This window comes from Bidens hawaiensis, unplaced genomic scaffold, assembly GCF_021521415.1.
Source record: "Bidens hawaiensis isolate Kalapana, Puna unplaced genomic scaffold, B.hawaiensis_p1.1 tig00006759_1, whole genome shotgun sequence".
Taxonomy (NCBI): Eukaryota; Viridiplantae; Streptophyta; class Magnoliopsida; order Asterales; family Asteraceae; genus Bidens; species Bidens hawaiensis.
In genome coordinates this window covers 21,398-41,034 of record NW_027491461.1, presented here as the reverse complement: position 1 = coordinate 41,034, position 19,637 = coordinate 21,398, and the positions used below count along the sequence as shown (strand labels likewise).

General features: G+C 37.7%; 1 protein-coding gene across 1 annotated transcript; it reads left to right on the top strand.

Annotated features, from left to right (window-relative positions):
- The first annotated feature begins 6,408 nt into the window (after nt 1-6,408).
- LOC143633498 (protein FAR1-RELATED SEQUENCE 5-like) lies at nt 6,409-7,736 on the top strand. Its single transcript, XM_077101794.1, has 4 exons — nt 6,409-6,791; nt 6,887-6,991; nt 7,036-7,144; nt 7,236-7,736. The coding sequence occupies exons 1-4, from the start codon at nt 6,409-6,411 to the stop codon at nt 7,734-7,736; spliced, it is 1,098 nt and encodes a 365-aa protein (XP_076957909.1).
- The last annotated feature ends 11,901 nt before the right edge of the window (nt 7,737-19,637 follow it).

Sequence of the window (19,637 nt, the reverse complement as noted above, 5' to 3'; positions counted from 1 at the left end):
CACAAATACCATGGTAATATTTTCCCATTGCCATTGCGGAATCTCAGGCTGGTGTAACAATCCAGATGGCTTCGGGTGTTCAGCTTTCTCTTTTGAACGTGTCAGACACTTCCTGATATAAACCACTATATCTCCTTTCATATTTGGCCACCAATAGGATTCTTGGAGATCTTTGTACATCTTGGTTGATCCTTGGTGAATCTAGTATTTAGATTTATGCGCTTCATCCAAGTATTAGATTTCGTAAATTCCCATATCGTGGTACCCAAACTCGGTCGATCAAGTATAGTGTACTATCAGATTTTTCTATGAATTCACACTCAAGACCTCCCAATTTCTTGGTTTTTATGTTCTGAGGTTTCAAAGCTTCTTGTTGTGCATCTCGGATTTGAGTGGTAAGACTCGTCTGAATTGTCAATCCTAATGCACGGACACGAAGCGGTTTTTCTCTTTCCTTTCTACTCAATGCATCGGCTACAACATTTGATTTACCGGGGTGGTAGCGAATGTCGCAATAATAGTCGTTGTGTAGTTCTACCCACCTTCGTTGACTCATATTAAGATCTTTTTGATCGAATATGTGCTGGAGACTTTTGTGATCAGTGAAGATCGTGCAATTGGTGCCATAGAGGTAATGTCTCCAGATTTTTAGCGCAAACACCACAGCTTATAATTCCAGATCATGGGTTGTGTAATTCTTTTCATGCACTTTGATTTGTCATAATGCATAGGCTATCACTCTATCTCATTGCATAAGAACGCATCCGAGTCCTAATCGTGAAGCATCACAATAAACTGCAAATCCGTCTGTTCCTTCTGGAAGTGACAAGATTGGCACACTACAGAACTTTTGCCTTAGTAATTGGAAATCCTCTTCATGCTTCTCAGTCCAGTCATATTTTGTCTTTCTGGGTTAACTGGGTTAAAGGTTGAGCTATGGAAGAAACGTTTTCGATAATCTATGGTAATAACCAGCCAATCCAAAAAATTGCCGCACTTCAGTGGGTGACCTTGGTGTCTCCCAATTCTTAATTTCTTCAATCTTTGTACGATAAACATGGATACCGTTTTTGTTAAATACATGCCCTAGAAAGTGGACTTCTCGAAGCCAGAAATCACATTTAGAGAATTTGGCATATAATTTTTCTCTCTTTAGCAGTTTTAAGATTAATTTTAAGTGTTGCTCATGCTCTTCCTTGGTTCGTGAATAAATAAGTATATCGTCAATGAATACTATCACAAATTTATCCAAGTATGGCTTACAAACTCTGTTCATAAGGTCCATAAATACAGCAGGTGCATTCGTTAGACCAAATGGCATGACCAGAAATTCATAATGGCCATATCGAGTTCTGAAAGCAGTTTTATGAACATCCTGTTCTTCAACTCATAGTTGATGGTATCTAGATCGCACATCAATCTTTTAATAATAGCTGGATCCTTGCAACTGATCAAAAAAATCATCAATCCTCGGTAGTGGGTACCAATTTTTAATGGAAAGTTTGTTCAGTTCCCGGTAATCGATACGCATCCGAAAAGAGCCGTATTTCTTTTTCACAAATAAAACTGGAGCTCCCAAGGTGAGAAACTCGGTCATGTGAATCCTTTATCCAGTAATTCCTGAAGCTGATTGGATAGCTCCTGCATTTCCGATGGTGCAAATCTGTACGGAAATCGACCTATCGAAGCGGCATCTTGAACCAGATCGATTCTGAATTCAACATGTCGTGGCGGAGGTAATTAGGTATATCTTTAAAAAAAACTTCTGGAAAGTCTCGAACTACAGGAATATCGCCTATCTTTCATTTTTTGGATTTTGTATCAACTACGTTAACGAGGAATGTCGGATATCCTTTGCCTAACATCTTACGGTTTTCATGGTACTGGTGAGATTTAATTCAGAGTTACATTGATCGCCTTGGATAGCCAAGAATTCACCATTTTGGATTGGTATACGAACTATCTTTTCAGAGCATAATATCTCAGCTCCCTTCTTGGACAGCCAGTCCATTCCCACAACTACATCAAAGCTGCCTAATTCGACGAGCAAAAGATCGATATTGAACTTATGGTTTGCTAATAGAATGTTACAGTTACGTACGACTTCATTAGTTTCTATTAACTTTCCATTAGCTAATTCGATAGAATATTTGGTATCTAACTTAATGGTTTCTATTCCTAACAGAGGTTTGAGTTGGTTGGAAACAAAGCTTAAGTCGGCTCCAATACCAAAAAGCACATATGCATAATGATTCTTGATGAGAAACGTACCGGTGACCACAGATGAGTCCTTCTGGGCCTTTTTCGCGTTCATTTCGAATGCCTTGCCCTTGGTGTTTTGACTCTTGACTTTAGGAAAATCTTTCCTATAATATCCTATAACACTACATTCGAAACATCCCAGGTTTTGGGTTCCTGAACCGGATGGTGTGACCTTGGCGTAACAATCGTGAGTTACGTGACCGAATCGGGTGCATCGGTTGCATCTCCAACATTCGCCAGTGTGATTCTTCCCGCATTTGTTGCAAGGGAGCGTCTATCCGAAGTTTCCTCCAGATCCTCTTGCATTAGCAGCAACCATCCTTCCGGCGCCATAGTTCTTCTTGAACTGTCCTCCATGGTTTACATTCCACTTTCGTTTGAGTTCGCCGGGTTTTTGATTCACAGTGGTTGGGTTTCGTTCTGGTACCCGGGTGACTGCTTTATTTCCAATGTCTTTCAGTATTCCCATATGAACTGCATCAACAGTCAAGGATTTTGCCAATTCTCTGGCTGACTGGATGGTGGTTGGTTTAGATGAGGTGACTATTCCTCGGATTTCGGGTGCTAAGCCTCAGATGTACCTTTCTATTCGCGCATATTTGGACGTAACCAGTCAGGGTACTATTCGTGCCAATGCCTTGAATCGCGAGGTATATCCTTCGATGTTGGCACCTTCCATCTTTAAATGCCAGAAGTCGTATTCGATTTTCTAGGTGTTCGTTTCATGGGAAATACTCTTTTATTAACATCTCTTTTAGTTCCTCCCAGGTTAGACGGTAAGTGGTGTCTTCTCCTAAGTTTTGGATTAAGGAGTTCCATCATTCAAGTGCCTCATCTCGGAATGAACACACCTCATATTTTATTCTTTATAGAGGAATGCAATTACTACTTTTCATGACGGATTCCATTTTCTCGATCCATCTGATTATTTCTAAAGGTCCTTCGGCTCCGGTAAATTCTTTCGGGCCACAACCTTGAAAAGTTTTATATGAGCACCCGTGCACCGCGCTATCAAAGGGATTATCGTTTATAGTTTCAGTTCTAAGAGTCTCTCCGATTTCGTTATTAGTTTCATTTCGGGTGGTTTGACTTGGAATACGGTTGGTTAGCCTCACGTTGATCGAGTACCGTGTTTACATGTTGGGCGATTAATTGTGTTAACTCTTCTTGAGAAGTTGGTAATTAGGATGCTTGGTTAGTAGTGGTTTGTCTTGTTTTTGGCGCCATGATTTCTTTTATCATATATAAAAATGTTAGTTTTGTAAAATTTTTATAAATTAAAGATCAACATATCATAATTCATAATCTAAACAACTATAAAGGGGGGGGGGGAGGTCTACTACTACCAAAAGATTATACAAAATACAAGGTGTAATACATACTACACCTTAATGTTATCCACCCACATCCTATCTAATACAAAAGGTAACAAGTCTAGAATAATTACACAACAACTAATAACCAACAAAACACATTACCCATGAGCCCAACTACTGGAGGCCCATTAGGTGATGAACACAAGGTCGAATAACATCTTGGACTCCAAACTCACTACCTGTGCTTCCATGTTCACTCCCCGATTTTCCATGGCGAACACATAGTGGCATAAGGCATTATACACCTGGCCATCTCCTCCCTGTATGTGCTCCACGGTGCCGAGGCGGTTTATGAGATCATGTATAATGATCTCATATGTTGCCACCCTCCCCTCGAGGGAGGTGATACGGTCGCCATCGCTGGGGCCTTGCACCATCACCAGCTCATGTAGAGGAGGAGGTGATGGTGGTGGGGCCTCCGTCTAGGGTGGGGCTACGGTTGAGGTGTTCGCCTAGTAGTTAGCTCGGGAACGCTTTCGAGAGTACACCTTATGAGCTGTAGCCCTCGAACTTGATCCCGGGTGGCTCAGGGCGATCATGGGTCGGAATACAATGGGGATGCCGGTGCACCGTCAGCACTAGACTCAGAATCTGTCAATATAACGTGTGGTGGTGCCATCTGAAAAGCATATTAATTAAAGTTAGTAATAAGTACTTAATCACACACACACACGTATATATATATATACCTTCCAGCTTTGGAAGACGGGAAAAGAGCGTATGTTTGAATATTCTCTTATAGTTTAGAATTTTTTTTTATTTTCTAATTCTCTATAACAATTGGGTCTGATACCAACTTCTGTCACACCCCGAAAACCTTAATCAAGGGAGCGGAAGATTTAACTAAGTCATTCGGGTCGTGACAGATGCCGATAGCCAATGATAATAAACTACAATAATTTATAATAAAATTTTAACTTTTATTTAAATAAAGGAAAAGTATTTTTATTACATGATCAGAGTTTTACACGGGCTACTCGCACGTTTTATTACATTCCTAGTATCCATGTTATTCAAACACACTTCCAACACTTCATTTTCCTTGTCTCCTCGAAGCCATCACTTACCAAAAAATCATTTTAAAATTAACGTCAACACGAATATTGGTGAATTCTCTTTATTGAAAATATATATATATATATATATATATATATATATATATATATATATATATATATATATATATATAGAAAGGTTAAAATAAAAGGTAATGTTTTCCTGAAAAGTGTAGGAAGGATTTTCCACCATTGGATTAACATCATCTATCAAGGGAAGGATTGTAATCTTAGTTTATTTTGTATTTATGGTATGTAATTATATAATTAATGAAAATTAAAAAAGATCCAGATTTTTTTCCTTAATAATCGACATTTAGTTTAACATTAAAAAAAATTAACAACATAATCGTATATTCTGGATCAATATATCACTCTATCAATTTTATAATATGATATATATCTCACGTATATCACACTTTTCTGGATCGAAAACAATGAATTAACCTACAGTATTCTTATTTTTCTTATTCACTCTCTCATTTAGTAGTATCAATTAAACTTCTTATTCAATACAATATTCAACATGGAGACCTTCACGGATGAACATCAATTAGGTAAAATTCCAGTATTCTTGTTGTTCTCATGGTGTGTTATGTCTTATGAATATTTTCTAACTATACAAATTCATTAGAATGTTTTTTTATTCGTCATTAGTGTGTGTTTAGTAATTCATTATCGTAGTTATGTTGTTTTTTGATTTCGGATATATTGTTATAGTGTTACTAAAATTCTGTTACGATGCTGTGTTTTGATTCCGGTGATCGTTGTCTCAAAAACATAATGATGTTGTTGCTCGTTGTTTGTTGTGTTTATTTGCCACGTACGCTGTGTTTTTTAAGGATGTTTTTATTTTAGTTTGTTTATGTTGTTACTTGTTGTTTGTCTGTTTTGATGTTTTTTAACCGCCATTACGGGTGCGTTATGTTCCTTTGAACGATGTCTAAATATATAATAATGTTGTTATTTGTTGTCTGGTGTGTTTATTATTTGTTTACGACATGTTTATTCACGGTGTTGTTTTTTTCTATTTTGTTTCTTAATTTTATTCTCATCAGCCGACAAACTCTGGTTCAGAATTTTGTAGTCTGTTAATTATAGTGTTGTATGGTTGGCTTGTTATTTTGATTGTAGTGTGTTTTGCTTGGTATTTCGATTATAGTGTCTTATGGCTTGTTTTGTAACTGCATCAATAAGTGTGTTATGGCTTGTTTTGTATTCTGCGTAGATTAGTTATTTTCAGCCTTGTTATTTAAATTTCAAGTTGATTAGTTTCCTTGTATTTACTTCACATATCCACCAACCTACCAAGAGCTTGGGATTCAACACATCTCTCCCAATTCCGGCACGACGTACACGCCAATTGTGTCTGCATCAATGATACCCAATGAAGGTATGATATTTGATTCTGTAGACGCTGCAGAGCAATTCTACAAATGATATGCTTTAGCGGGTGGATTTTCTATAAGGAAAGGCACACAATCGGTCGTTAATAACGTTCTTCGGCTCAAATATTTTGTACCAAGGAAGGGTCAAGAACTGTTAAGGAAGTTGACACGCATAGTCAAGATTATAAAAGGAAAAAAAGAGCGTTGGCGACCTTCTCAAAGAACCGGTTGTAATGCACAACTCCGCTTGGTTTTACTGATAAAGGCAAATATAGGGTCAAATATTTCGGCGAGGTACACAATCATCCTTTTGTTAACGAAAATGATATGCATTTTTTGACTGCTTCAAAGGAGCTTACATTTACACACAAAAAGGTGTTAGATGATTTGGCTAATATCAACATTGGTCCGATGAAGGCTTTTAACATTATGCGGAACCTGTATGGTAGCTTCGATAAAGTTGGCGTAACAAAGTCTGATTGCAAAAACTACTTAAGAAAGATTAACTTGTACATTGGCGACTACGATGCTGAGATGGTTGTTCAACGTCTTATGGCGAAAAAGAACTTTTGTCCTAATTTTTCATGTGACTATATTACTAACAAAGATGGCTCATTGAAGGGTTTATTTTGGGCTGACGAGTGTGCAAAGAGAAATTTCTATGTCTTCGGGGACGTTGTATCATTTGATGCTTCATATCGTCATAACAAGTATAAAACTTTTCATTCCATATTATTCATTTTTTTCTTTTCAATTATACAAACAAAAGTAGTGTGTATTTATTTCATTTTATATTCATTTATAGGTATAACATGGTTTTTGTTCCATATACTGGGATCGACAACCATAATAGGAATGTTACTCTTGGCGCGGCTCTACTTGGAGATGAAGCAGCTGAAACTTATTCATGGTTATTGAGGTGTTTTAAGAGTGCTTTTGGGTACGAACCCCCAGTGCAACCACTGACCAAGACCCCACCATGAAGTGTGCAATTGAAGACGTTTTCCCTAATTCTAGAAACCGTTTGTGCATATGGCATATCATGGATAAACTATCTGGGAAGGTACAAACTACATTTTAATTATTCCCCCCCCCCCTTTATAACAATAATGATTATATTGTTTCTAATTCTTTGAAAAAACTTACATTCATAGGTCGGTGCCAATCTATGCAACACTACCGACTTTAAGACTCAGCTTTGTGATATTGTATGGACTGATTTTATAACATCTGAATTGTTTGAGAAGGAGTGGGATTCCATAATGACCGATTTTCAGTTAAACGATCATGCCTGGCTGAAAGATATTTTCCAGATTAGAGACTCGTGGATTCCAGCATACTATCGTGAAGAAAACATGTATGGTCTAATGCGTACGTCATCAAGATCAGAGAGCGAGAAGTACTTTTTTGGGAAATTTTGCAACGCAAGTTGCACTTTGGTCGAGTTCTTGGCACATTTTGAAACCGCATTGGAACATCAAAGGCATGAACATCAGAAGAACGATCATGATTGTCGTTACACAAGTGCAAAAATAATGAGTAACTACACTCTTGAAAATCAAGCTCATGAAATATACACAAGAACCATCTTTTTTGATGTCCAAATGGAAATTCAGCAAGCACTTCACAACTGCACTTCTCGAAGCTACGAATAGGTCAGTGATTTTTTAAAGTTTAGTATTCGAGATTTTGAGCATCTACCTGCTTCTTTTCACGAGGTAAATAAGAAACGGGCTTACATTATATATATATTTTTTTATACTTAGTGTTTTATACATGGAATATTGGTTTTTAATACTCCCAATTTTCACTCGTTGGTTGATATCACTCCCAACTTTTGATTTGTTACCCACCACTTCCAACTTTATCCTATTTGTTTCTGGCACTCCCTAACTTATCGAACCCTAACTCCGTTAGTTTTTTTTGCTGACGTAGCATTGTTTTTGCTGATGTGGCATATTTTTTTTGCTGATGTGGCACTTTCTAAATAAAAAATAATAAAAACTAAAAATAAGAGCCATCTGAACACTACAGTCACCGGTGTTCACCGCCGTCATACTCGCTTGAGTTCACCGCCAGCAAGCCTTCAACAATCTTCTCGTCGGTCTCGTGTCGTTTCTTCACCTCCCCCGCTCCTCCGACGTACTGGCCACCAATGAAAACCCTATGTAACATCAGTTTCATATTTTTCGGCGTACCGGCAGCCGGATTATTAGGGTTTTCATATTTCCCCATTTAACTAACCCAACTGTAAAAGACTTTTTTTAACGAATCAATGGATAAATTACCGAATTATTTAGTGCAGGGTTGTCGAATATGGACCTACGGGTGCTTGAATACAACTTCTATCTAATTGAACGAAACGAGACCTGTTAATTGACGGGAACTGTAAAGTCGGTTTGAATGTTTTATGAGAAGATAAGTGACTACCCACCAGGTGTTGTTGAAATGCGTCAATGAATTTAGGCTTATTTTTGGGGGAAACACACCAGGATTTGTTCCTAAGGAGATTACAACGGGTGATCCCATGTTTGAAACAAGACCTGCTTGAAACATATTATTGTTATTGTTATTTTACGGCGAATCGCCGGAAAATATGAAACTGACGTTACATAGGGTTTTCATCGGCGGCCGGTACGTTGGAGAAGTGGAGGAGGTGAAGAAATGGCACGAGAATGGCGAGAAGATCGTTAAGGGCTTGCCGGCGGTGAACTCCGGCGAGTATGACGGCGGTGAACTCCGGCGAGTGGGGTGGTGAGATGGCTATTATTATTAATTTTTATTAGTTTTCTTTAGAAAGTGCCACATCAACAAAAACAATGCCACATCAGCAAGAACAATGCCACGTCAGCAAAAAAACTAACTGAGTTAGGGTTCGTTAAGTTCGGGAGTGCTATAAACAAATAGGATGAAAGTTGTGAGTGGTGGGCAACAAATCAAAAGTTGGGAGTGATATCAACCAACGAGTGGAAGTTGAGAGTATTAAAAACCAATATCCCTTTATACATATAACTAGTTTGATAATCTTCATAGGTAATGATTCACTCGGAAGACGTGACGGTGTATTGCAACTGCAAGCGTTTCGAGCAATTTGGTTTACTATGTCGTCACATTTTTAAGGTTCTCCACATTGGAGATATTAGGGTTTTTCCAAGACTGTACATTAATCGGAGGTGGACCAAAGACGTCGTTTCTAATAGCCCAATGCGTTCTGTTGGTTTTGATGAGCCTAAGATAGACAAAAGTACCGACGTCAATCGTGTTGTTCGTGATATTAATATTGCTCATGATCATATTATAAATACACTTGTTAATGATATGGAAAAGTTAAACCAGTTTCATGACTATGTCAATAATTACAAATCCACAGCTGACGAGGTTACATTTGACGCCCCTAGACCTAGCAGAAGAGACCGGTTTGAAGAACTCATTGGCGTCCCTCAACCTGATCAGATATACATACTTGATCCAATTGGTGTTAGGAATAAAGGTTGTGGTCTTCCTATTCGGTACAGATCTTTACGAGAGCAAGCAATAAGTCAAATTAAACTGGATAATCCTCAACGGATGTGCAGAATATGTAAGCAACCATGTCACGATGCCCATAATCATCATAAGTATGCTATAACTGGCGACACGTCAGCTGATGCTACCTCCACCAAAATTGACGAGATGGAACATTAAGGTTCATTGTGGGTTTTACACTTTCTTTGGGTTTTTTTATTGTTATTAGCACATTACAACTTTTTCTAGTTTTCATTTATGTTTGTGTTAAAACAATAACTTGACAGTGTGTTTATTTATTTTTGGACCACATTATAAAACATTCACTCCGTGTGTATGATTTGCTAATCAGTTATGTTTATTTTGGTTATTATATTTCAATCTAGATATTTTAAATACTGATCTCATCCATATTTGAATTCATTACCTCAAAACAGTTTGGTTCCATAACATTACACTAAATTTCTTATCAACTTATACTGTTATAATTATAATTAACGTGTTATAAACCGCGACAGACTCGTCATTAACTACTACACGGATTTTGCGTAATTTGTATGCTTAAACACATAACAACTTCAACAAAAACCAAAATGAATTCTACAACATTAATGTGTTGAACACGGTTAAAAAAGGCGAACCCAAAAGACCAAAATCGAAATCACAACACTGAGCTGGATGGTGTGTTGTCCTGGCACACCGAAGTTAATATAACCGACACATACTAACGATGTCCTATTATTCAATGATATGTGAGCACTTATTTTCTATTTTGAATCATCAACAGGCTTCTAATGAATTCATCAACATTACAGCACAAAACATGTTTTAATAAAACCAACACTCTAGATTAACATCCAAAACAAGTTATACGAACATTCAAATCTTTCAAATCCAAAACACAAAACCAAAAGACTAACATCCAAACCTTTCTGATCCAAAACACAAAACCAAAAGTCAAAAATTCAAATCCACATAATTAAAATACTTGTACTAAAATATCAAGATAGCTTCAAGCGCTCAATTATTCTTGTCCGCGCCGTGTTTTCCAGTTCCATCTTCTCATCAGCAGAAAATCTTTCATGCTCCATCATATCGTGCACGAACTCAGCCTTTGTCAGGTTGATTTCGCTCAGCAACATCTTCGCGACATACTTCCTTCTAAGATCGTTTAGCTCCGCCTTTTGTTTCCCTAAAACTCTTCCACGAGCGTCCACCTCCTCTGAAAGCCTACAATCAGCAAACCATTCCTTCGTGACACAACCCTTAAAAGTCTCCATGTGTCTCATCATAAGCACTCCACAATCTACATGGTTGCTTTTACTAGCCCATGGTATATCCACCCTCGTTAGTGTAGACGTCCTCACTTTTGACGCCCCGGGGTGATTTACCAACTCTTAGTAACCAACAAACGTTTCTCTCTGATATTATTAACAACATTTAAAAAGAAATTTCAATAACAATTATTTAATTACAAAACATACACTTACCATCAGCTCAGGCTAGCCCTTATACACATACTTGAACGACCCCCTGGTTCCCATATTATCAATAACAAAAGTCTGATGTGTCTTAAGGTTGAACGTCATTAAATAGAAGTGCTTTGTGTTTATAATTGGTACTAACACAACATCCACGCCTACAATGCTTCTTAGTCTTTGCGTTTCCAGATGCTTGTCCATTTTCTCCTTAAAAAATCCGATTCTGGTTGTTATATCTGTTTAATACTATTCCGGTAGCTGTGCCATTTATCAAAATAATATGCTCATTATACATTATTAACAAAACAACAATAATAAACAAAATATACAATTCATACCAGCATCACCGCTGAGTAGAAAAGCCTATGAACTTTGTTAAACTTTGAACGTACAGCTTCTTCATGGTTTAACAAACTCGCCCAAGCTGACATTACCGACACATGCACCCATGTGTCCTGGCGTAAGGTTTCCATTATCACCTTTCGTACGCTAACCCCCCCTTCCGTGCTAAATACAATGTCCCTTATTTAAAGAAATAACCAGACATTACATATAAAATTAATCATAACGAATACATATTCAAAATTAACAACCCATAACAAATTAAACTTACCAATGATTCACGTAAGCCGCGAACACAAACTCAGCCACCTTCGACTCCTCCTTTGTTATCGCAGAGTTCAAATTCACCGCACGTTTCGCATACGGCGAGCAGAAAACTTCGGAAAGGAACTTCATTCCTTGAGGTCATTTTGGTGTGTTTACCTCCAAGTCGTGTTCAGCAATTCGCTTTCCTTTAGCTACATCATCTAACGTCCCACGATCAACATGACAAACTCCAGATTCAAGATTGAATTCGGGCACATTAAAACTAACTTTTTTCTTTGTGGGCTGAGACTTTACCGAGCCGGATTCATACTTTGCAAACACTTTTTCTATGCTTTCCGAAGTCCTTTGTGTCAACACTATTGGAGATGCCTCACCGACCCCATCTCCTTCATTCTTCCCAAACTCATCCCCCCCCTTACCGGTGTGTCTAGCTAGATTTTTCTTCCATTGCTCATCCAAGTCTTTAATTAAAAGGCTGCCAAAACACTGATCATTTGCATCATCAAACTCCCGACATATATCCCCGTATACATTATCGAAATGTTGCATAAGGTCTGCCAGTCGCTCTGCTCTCTCCTATTTAAAAAACCAACATACATATTTATATTTAAAATCACAACTCAATTCAATTTACAAATAAAAAACCATATAAACTTTAATAATATTTTACCTCCTCATCAGTTTGCGTCGGTATAATTAACGACTCGTCACCATTACCAAATCCCTCCTGTTATTCCCATTCATCAACAGCCACGTTATCTTCCCTTATATCTTTATTCGAATCCATAGCAGCCACCTTATCAGCAGACGGTACCTTCTCATCTCCTAAAGTTTGACACTTGTTTTGATTTGATTCATCAACGACCGAAGTGTGTTTTCTGATCACCATATTCGCTAGCTCCTTTTTCGTAAACTTATTAACCCTCTTACCACCATCAACAACCCCACCATCTTTCGCTCCGTTTGTTTTCTGTTTTCCAGCCCCACCCGCTTTTTTTCCTAATGTTACCTTCTTACCTGGCAGTTTCTTCTCCAAAATATCTTGCAACTTCGTTAGGTCCTCATCCATGAAAATCTTAACTGCCATCAACTTTTTCCCAATTCTCCATAACACTATCAAAACTGACAACTTGCATACGCGTACTGCATACAAAAAAATACCAAAACATAAAAAATTAATCGATAACACTACTCTGCTTATAACAGCAGTTAAAATAAACTTAGCAAAACAAAAAAAGTTTCATGAAATAAGTACCGCAAGAAAAATCATTGACCCGTTGTATTCTTTACTTTCGTTCCATTTTCACGTCTCCTTTTCATAATTGTTAACAGGTATCGACACCAATTCATCTCCCGCACAGTATTATATCTTTAACCGCGGGTATAAATCTTTGATTTACCGTGTTATTACCGGTAATATCACCCATATATGTTCCTAACGTAACCAGAAAGTTCATCTTGAAATGCCAGCTAGTATCTCTATTTTTTTTTACAAACTCCATAAATTCTAACAGACAAAGTCTCCCCTTCTGGTTCTCAAACTGACTCCTCCATCTTCTAACAACCTCATCTTCAACTCTTGGCCTCAACGTCTCGACTATCTCATTCTTTCCACGAGGTATTCCTAACAAGCTTTCTACAACCGACTCGGTAATTTTTACTTGTTTTACTCCTAAATTAAGTATGCTACTTTCGTGGTCATAGTTTCTAACCAACCAGCCCAAACCGATTGGTATGTTCGCTATATTCATTTCTAGAATAATGCCGAAACCCATACCAATTACAACTATTTTTTGCTCCTCGGTCAAATTAGTTACATACTCATGGAATATGCTATGTTTCACCCTTGGTTTAACCTTCTGCCCAATATACTCCTAAAATTTTAACTTCTTTTCTTTTAATTTTCCTGCTGTCAACATCTTATCACGTGGTTTTACAAAGTCATCATCTGAATTAAATCCGCTAGCTGCATTTATTTTTAATTAACAAATAATATTACTAAAAATGAACAATCATAAACTTATTCAGTCAATTAATTTTTCACAACGAACTTACATTTAAAAAACTCTTCAACCACATATGTTTCCCGACCCGATGAACTTCCTTTGACTTCATTGCTTGCATTTGCTACAATGAAACAACAACTTCAACTACATACCGAAAAAATATAAATTTTAAGAATATTAATACCTTTGAAGTTAATTTGTTTCTTGACAGCATCACCGGACTCTACACCTCCAAAAGTAGTATTGTATGTTATTCGTGGGCTTCTTCGAACTAACAAACCCACACATATTGTGTTAATAACAAACAAACAAAGAGATTAACCAAACTGCAATTAATGAGTCACTAAACTACAAAAACAGTAAATACACACCCTTCTACAATAAACAACAAAAAAAATTATCACACCCAACACAAAAACAACCTATCCCGCGTACTGTTAAAGCAACATTATTCACAACCCGTTAAACACACCATTCCCACATCACTTAAAACACACAAACTTTATCATCTTAAAAACAAGCTTCACACACACAAAAACTTGAATACAACCCCCATTCTAATAACACAACCATTAAACACACACCCTTCTAAAGTAAACAACAAAACCATTATAACGACCCCACACAAAAACAACCTAGCCCGCGTACCGTTAAAGCATCCTTATCCATAAACCGTAGAAAAACACCGTTACCCCGTCACTTAAAACAACCCTTAAAACACACAAACTTCATCAGCCTAAAAACAAGCTTCACAAACACAACAACTAGACTACAAACAACCATCTCATAACACAACACAACCACACTTTAACACTCTTTAACACTTTTTATCAACCTTCCATTCACCCTTAAAAACACACTTTCACACTAACCAAACTAACGAACGTTAGCAACAACACACACCCTAAATAACACTTTGTCGGTTACTGGTAACACCAAAACCTTTTCATTCTTATTGGATCTAAAAACTGAAAACTAATAGCACCCTATAAAACAACAAACCCAAAACACACAAGACAGTAGTATGAAAATAATCAAAGTGTCAACAACAATAACACACAATCGGCTAAACGATGTTACCGGAAAAACGATGAACCACTAAAACCCTAGATTTTGGGGGTTTCAACACCAACCAATTAAATAGAAAAATACACCTTGAACATTGTTGATTACCGAACGCGCTTTCAAATCAAATTTCTTCTTCTCCATTATTAGTTGACTGCACATTCAATTACAAAAAAACCAATTACAATCGGCGCTTCAAAAGACCACTAATGTTATCAAAAACACACTGGAACAATGACGAGTTATTTAGAATTGAAAAAAACCCACCTTCCTCTGCATCGATTTCGTGTTTCACGGTCACCAATAATTGAGATGGTTTTTGGGGTTTGAGAATATTTGACGTGTGTTTTCAATTTATGACGGGGAGGGACTAGATATATTGGCGTTTTAATTGGGTTGAATAATATAAAAGATTTTATTTTGTTGAACAGATTTTGGAAGTTCCAGAGAAAATGGCATAAAAATAGGAGCTTCCATTATTATTACGTTGACAAACTGCATGTTACAAATTATTGTAAGACAAATATACCCTTTAACACATCAATTTTAGCCTATAAAATAAAACACTCCTCCATTTAATCCAACATTCAATCTTAGCCATTGATTACCAGGATCCTACCACTAAGATTCCCTCGTATACTTTTTAGACACACTCCTCTTTTTACAATAACCCCTCCCTATACACACACACACACATATACATATGCGTATTATAATGAAAGTATGGCAAACGAAAATTCAATATAAATTATCATAATAAGCATAGAAAACAATACTTTATCAATTTATCACGAAACATAGTAAACGAATACTTATAATTCTCACCATAGAATGGTTCAACGACCATTATTTTCATAATCTATTACCATAAGCAACGGTAGGATTCTTTCCTCACCGTTCTTTTAAATGGTAATTTATATCTTTAAGAATCCATAATAATTGGATTTACCATAAAACAAAGCATTTTATCTTTTAACAAATCGCACTGTTGTAGACGAGCAAAGAATACAACAAGTGTATGACTATCAAAATTGATAACTCGAAACATACCATACTCAAAATATTCTCACTTTTAACCCAACGCGATTGGAAGTGGGGGGTGTCACCCCGATAGATCTACGAACATTTATGTGCCCTTATTAATTCGGTTAACAGTTATTTAACCAATTGCTGACCCATCCCACTTATTACACAGTTTGTAAAATAAAATGCTTTATAAAAGTTTCAATAAAATCAGTAGAAAGAATATGTTTTTTCCCCAAAACACAATAAAAGCATTTCAAAAACGAGGGGTCGATAGAGAAACTTACGGTTGAAGCTTTTCATCCCAAAAATTGTGTGTATGTACGGCACCGATCTCGGTGCCCTACATTGGCGTTGGATTTACTCATTAACACAGTTCTAAATATCATAGTTAATTAAAAATTTTCGCGAAATAGATAAAAGAAAACCATTTATTACATAAGTCTTAAAATTTAAACCATATAAAACATGTCTTAAGTTCAAACATCATAAAAAAATAGTCTCCAGATGTCAGCTTCTATATTCTTCTTCCATGTGCCCCTTTTCAAGCCAGTTGTCTCTGCCTACTCACTTGCGTGCATATTAAAAGTCAGATACGCTGAGTGAGTTCTAGTTAATTAGGCAGCATACATATCATAAACTTACTTACATATACGCATCCGAAGATACGTAATATATACTTTATCTTTTTATCTTTCTTTCGTGCATACATTCATTCATAAATACACTCTTTCGTACTCTCGTACTTTCATACTTCATGCATAACTATCTTTACCATCTCAGATATTACTAGGGTTTGGTCCCTTCTATCTCAGATATTATTAGGGTCTGGCGTAAAAACCCAGCTACCGCCGCACCATATTATTGTCCGTTTTGGCCGGAACGTAGCGCCATCGCCTCACGAATTTCCTTTTGGTTGCTCGGGTGAAACCTTCTCGAGAGGTCACCCATCCTCATACTACTCCCACCTGATGTGATTAGTTACTACACTTACCTTAAGTGGTAAGTGTATAATATGTGAAGGTATATAAATGATATATGTATGAGGTTAGAAGTATGCATGAAAGTATATAATAAAATGTATATGTAGAAAATGTATGTATGGTTGTATGGAAAGAAGGACCAGGCCCTACTAATATCTGAGATAGAAGGGATCAGAACCTGTTAATATATGAGATAGAAGGGACCAGACCCTTATAATATCTGAGACGGAAGGGACTAGATATGACATCCCACATCGATTGTGAAGGAGAACTAAGCCTTCTTTATAATGAGGTGGATACATTCCCCATCATAACACGCTTTGGGCGCTTAATGGTAGTGGATGAGAGGATAACTTCACGGTTAAGCGTGCTCAGGTGGGAGTACTATGAGGATGGGTAACCTCCTGGGAAGACTTAACCTGAGAAACCAAAAGCACATACGTGAGGCGATAGTGGTACATCCCGGCCAAAGCGGACAATATTATGTTGCGGTGGTAGCTGGGCTATTACGGATTTGCTTTTGGTTACTCAAGTGAAGCCTTCCCAGGAGGTCACACATCCTCATACTATTCCCACCTGAGCACGCTTAACTGTGGATTTCTTCTCTCATCCACGACCATAAGCGCCCAAAATGTGTTATGACGGGGAATGTAATCCACCTCCTTATAAAGAAGACTTAGTTCTCATTCCCAACCGATGTGGGATGTCACATTTGGTCCCTTCTGTCTCAGATATTATTAGAGTCTAGTCCCTTCTATCTCAGATATTGTTGGTGCATGATGTCAGTAGTTCAGTGTCTAGTGTCTGTAATCGCGTTTGTAATGTTTTATGTTTTGTATAAGGGAAGTTGCTAACAAGTTCGCTGATATGGGCGAACTTGTTAGACAAGCGAAGTTAGTGACAACTTCGCCTAAACATGCCAGGCGAAGTTGTCGTGATTATATAAGCCATCTGTTACGGCTTATTCATTAATTCATTCAGTTTTACAGTTTTCGTGTATTCGAGTTAGAGAGAGTCTGTAATCAAGTGATCTCCGTATCACGTGTTTAAGGTTGGTATACAACGTGTTTGATTATATTATCGTGTGTTAATCGTATTGTCTTCTATACTCGTAACGTCTTACGTAGGGATTCCGCACCTGCGTAGTACGCGATATCTCGTGTAGATCCGGCTGGGAACCTACAATTGGTATCAAAGCTTTTGCTCGATTGTGTGGTTCGGGATTATCACGCGGGTATAGAAATCGTTCCGTTCGACTATTCGCGGGACGAGTTTTCTGAGTTTTTGTGTCATACTCATCTCCTACAAGCTTAAACAACCCATAACACCTTCACAAACCTCGAAAAACCCAGAAATCTAATCTGCAGAAGCTTCGTGTTCATCAGGCGAAGTTGCCGTCACTGTTAGTAGGGTTTCGGCGAAGATATAAGGTTAAGCGAAGTTATCCACAACTTCGCCTACCTCTTCAAGTTCGCTTACCTCAAGCGAAGTTACCCACAACTTCGCCTACCTCCCAAGTTCGCTCAACTTAAGCGAAGTTATTCTCAAGTTCGCCAATCCAGCGAATTTAAGAAAGTGAGCGACGTTACAAATTCACGCGAAGTTAAGCTTTAAGCGAAGTTATCCACAACTTCGCCAACAGTGCTGTTTGAAAATAAAATTTTTTATTTTCGGATTTCTTTGAGTTTAGAGAAAGATGTCTTCGATAAACATTACTGAACTAGTAAAGATGGAAGTAGAAGCAGGTTCGGCTACAAAGGCACCTAAGATGCTCAAGAAAACTGATTATGTAGCGTGGAAAGATCGTTTTGAACAATATGTCAAGTATCAAGATGCCAAGATGTGGGTGTGTATACAAGATGGTTACATTCCACATACTACTGAGTATGAAGGTCGTGATCAGATCAAGAAGTACAAAGAGATGGAAGATGAAGAGAAGAAAATGTATGAAGCCGAAAGCAAAGCTCATGCAGCAATTACAATGGCTCTTCCACAAGAGATTTTGCACACTTTCAGAAAGTATAAGACTGCTAGAGAGCTTTGGGAAGCTCTTGAAAACCGTTTTGAGGGCAATGTGGGAATTCGTGCTTCGAAGATTAAACTTCTAAAAACTCAATTCTCGGTCTTCAAGTATCTGAAAAACGAATCACTTGATGATATCATCACCAGATATTATCATCTGATGACTGAACTCAGCAACTATTCAATTGCATACAAAGAAGATGAGATTGTTGAGAAGCTTCTTGATGCTCTCCCACCAAAATGGGAGATGTATACAGTGTTGATGAGAGAAGATAAAGACTTTGCTGATTATGACCTTGAGACAGCAGTTAACAAGCTGAGAACATTTGAACTGAACATGGTACGAAAGGAGACACCTACCGATCAGGTTCAAGATCCGGGTATGTATGGGGCAAAGGTTAACTCAGGATCAAGTTCGAAAACGGAATCATCTGCTTATTACTCTAAGGGAGAGTCAGGCGCGAGCTCAACACATGAGGGACATGTATCTCTCAATATGAACGGTGATGTGTGCTATGTAGCTGGAGGGTCAAATGCTTCTCAACTTCAAGCGACCAAGAGTAGTTATTCCCCAAGTGTTTCAAACAACAACTACTCGAAGATGCCCATGAGTGTCAAATCTGCTGAACAGCAGTTTGCTCTCTATGCATCTTTTATTGCTTCGTATGAGAACTACATTCAGGGTAAGATCGTTGATCCTGCAGTTTTGGATGAAGATTATGACCAGATCGATGCTGATGATCTGGAGGAGATGGATCTGCAGTGACAGATGGCCATGATAGTGAGAAGGGTAAAGAGGTTCATGAAGAAGACTGGCAGGAAGTTTGTCGGAGAGAGGCCAGGGTTTGATAAGACGAAGGTTC

What these genes read in the sequence shown, in the direction of transcription:
- LOC143633498 (XM_077101794.1), top strand. Translation starts at nt 6,409, where the DNA reads ATGCATTTTTTGACTGCTTCAAAGGAGCTTACATTTACACACAAAAAG. An exon ending in GCAGCTGAAACTTATTCATG is followed by an intron (nt 6,992 to 7,035) that starts GTTATTGAGGTG and finishes ACGAACCCCCAG; the next exon opens with TGCAACCACTGACCAAGACC. An exon ending in TGGATAAACTATCTGGGAAG is followed by an intron (nt 7,145 to 7,235) that starts GTACAAACTACA and finishes TTACATTCATAG; the next exon opens with GTCGGTGCCAATCTATGCAA.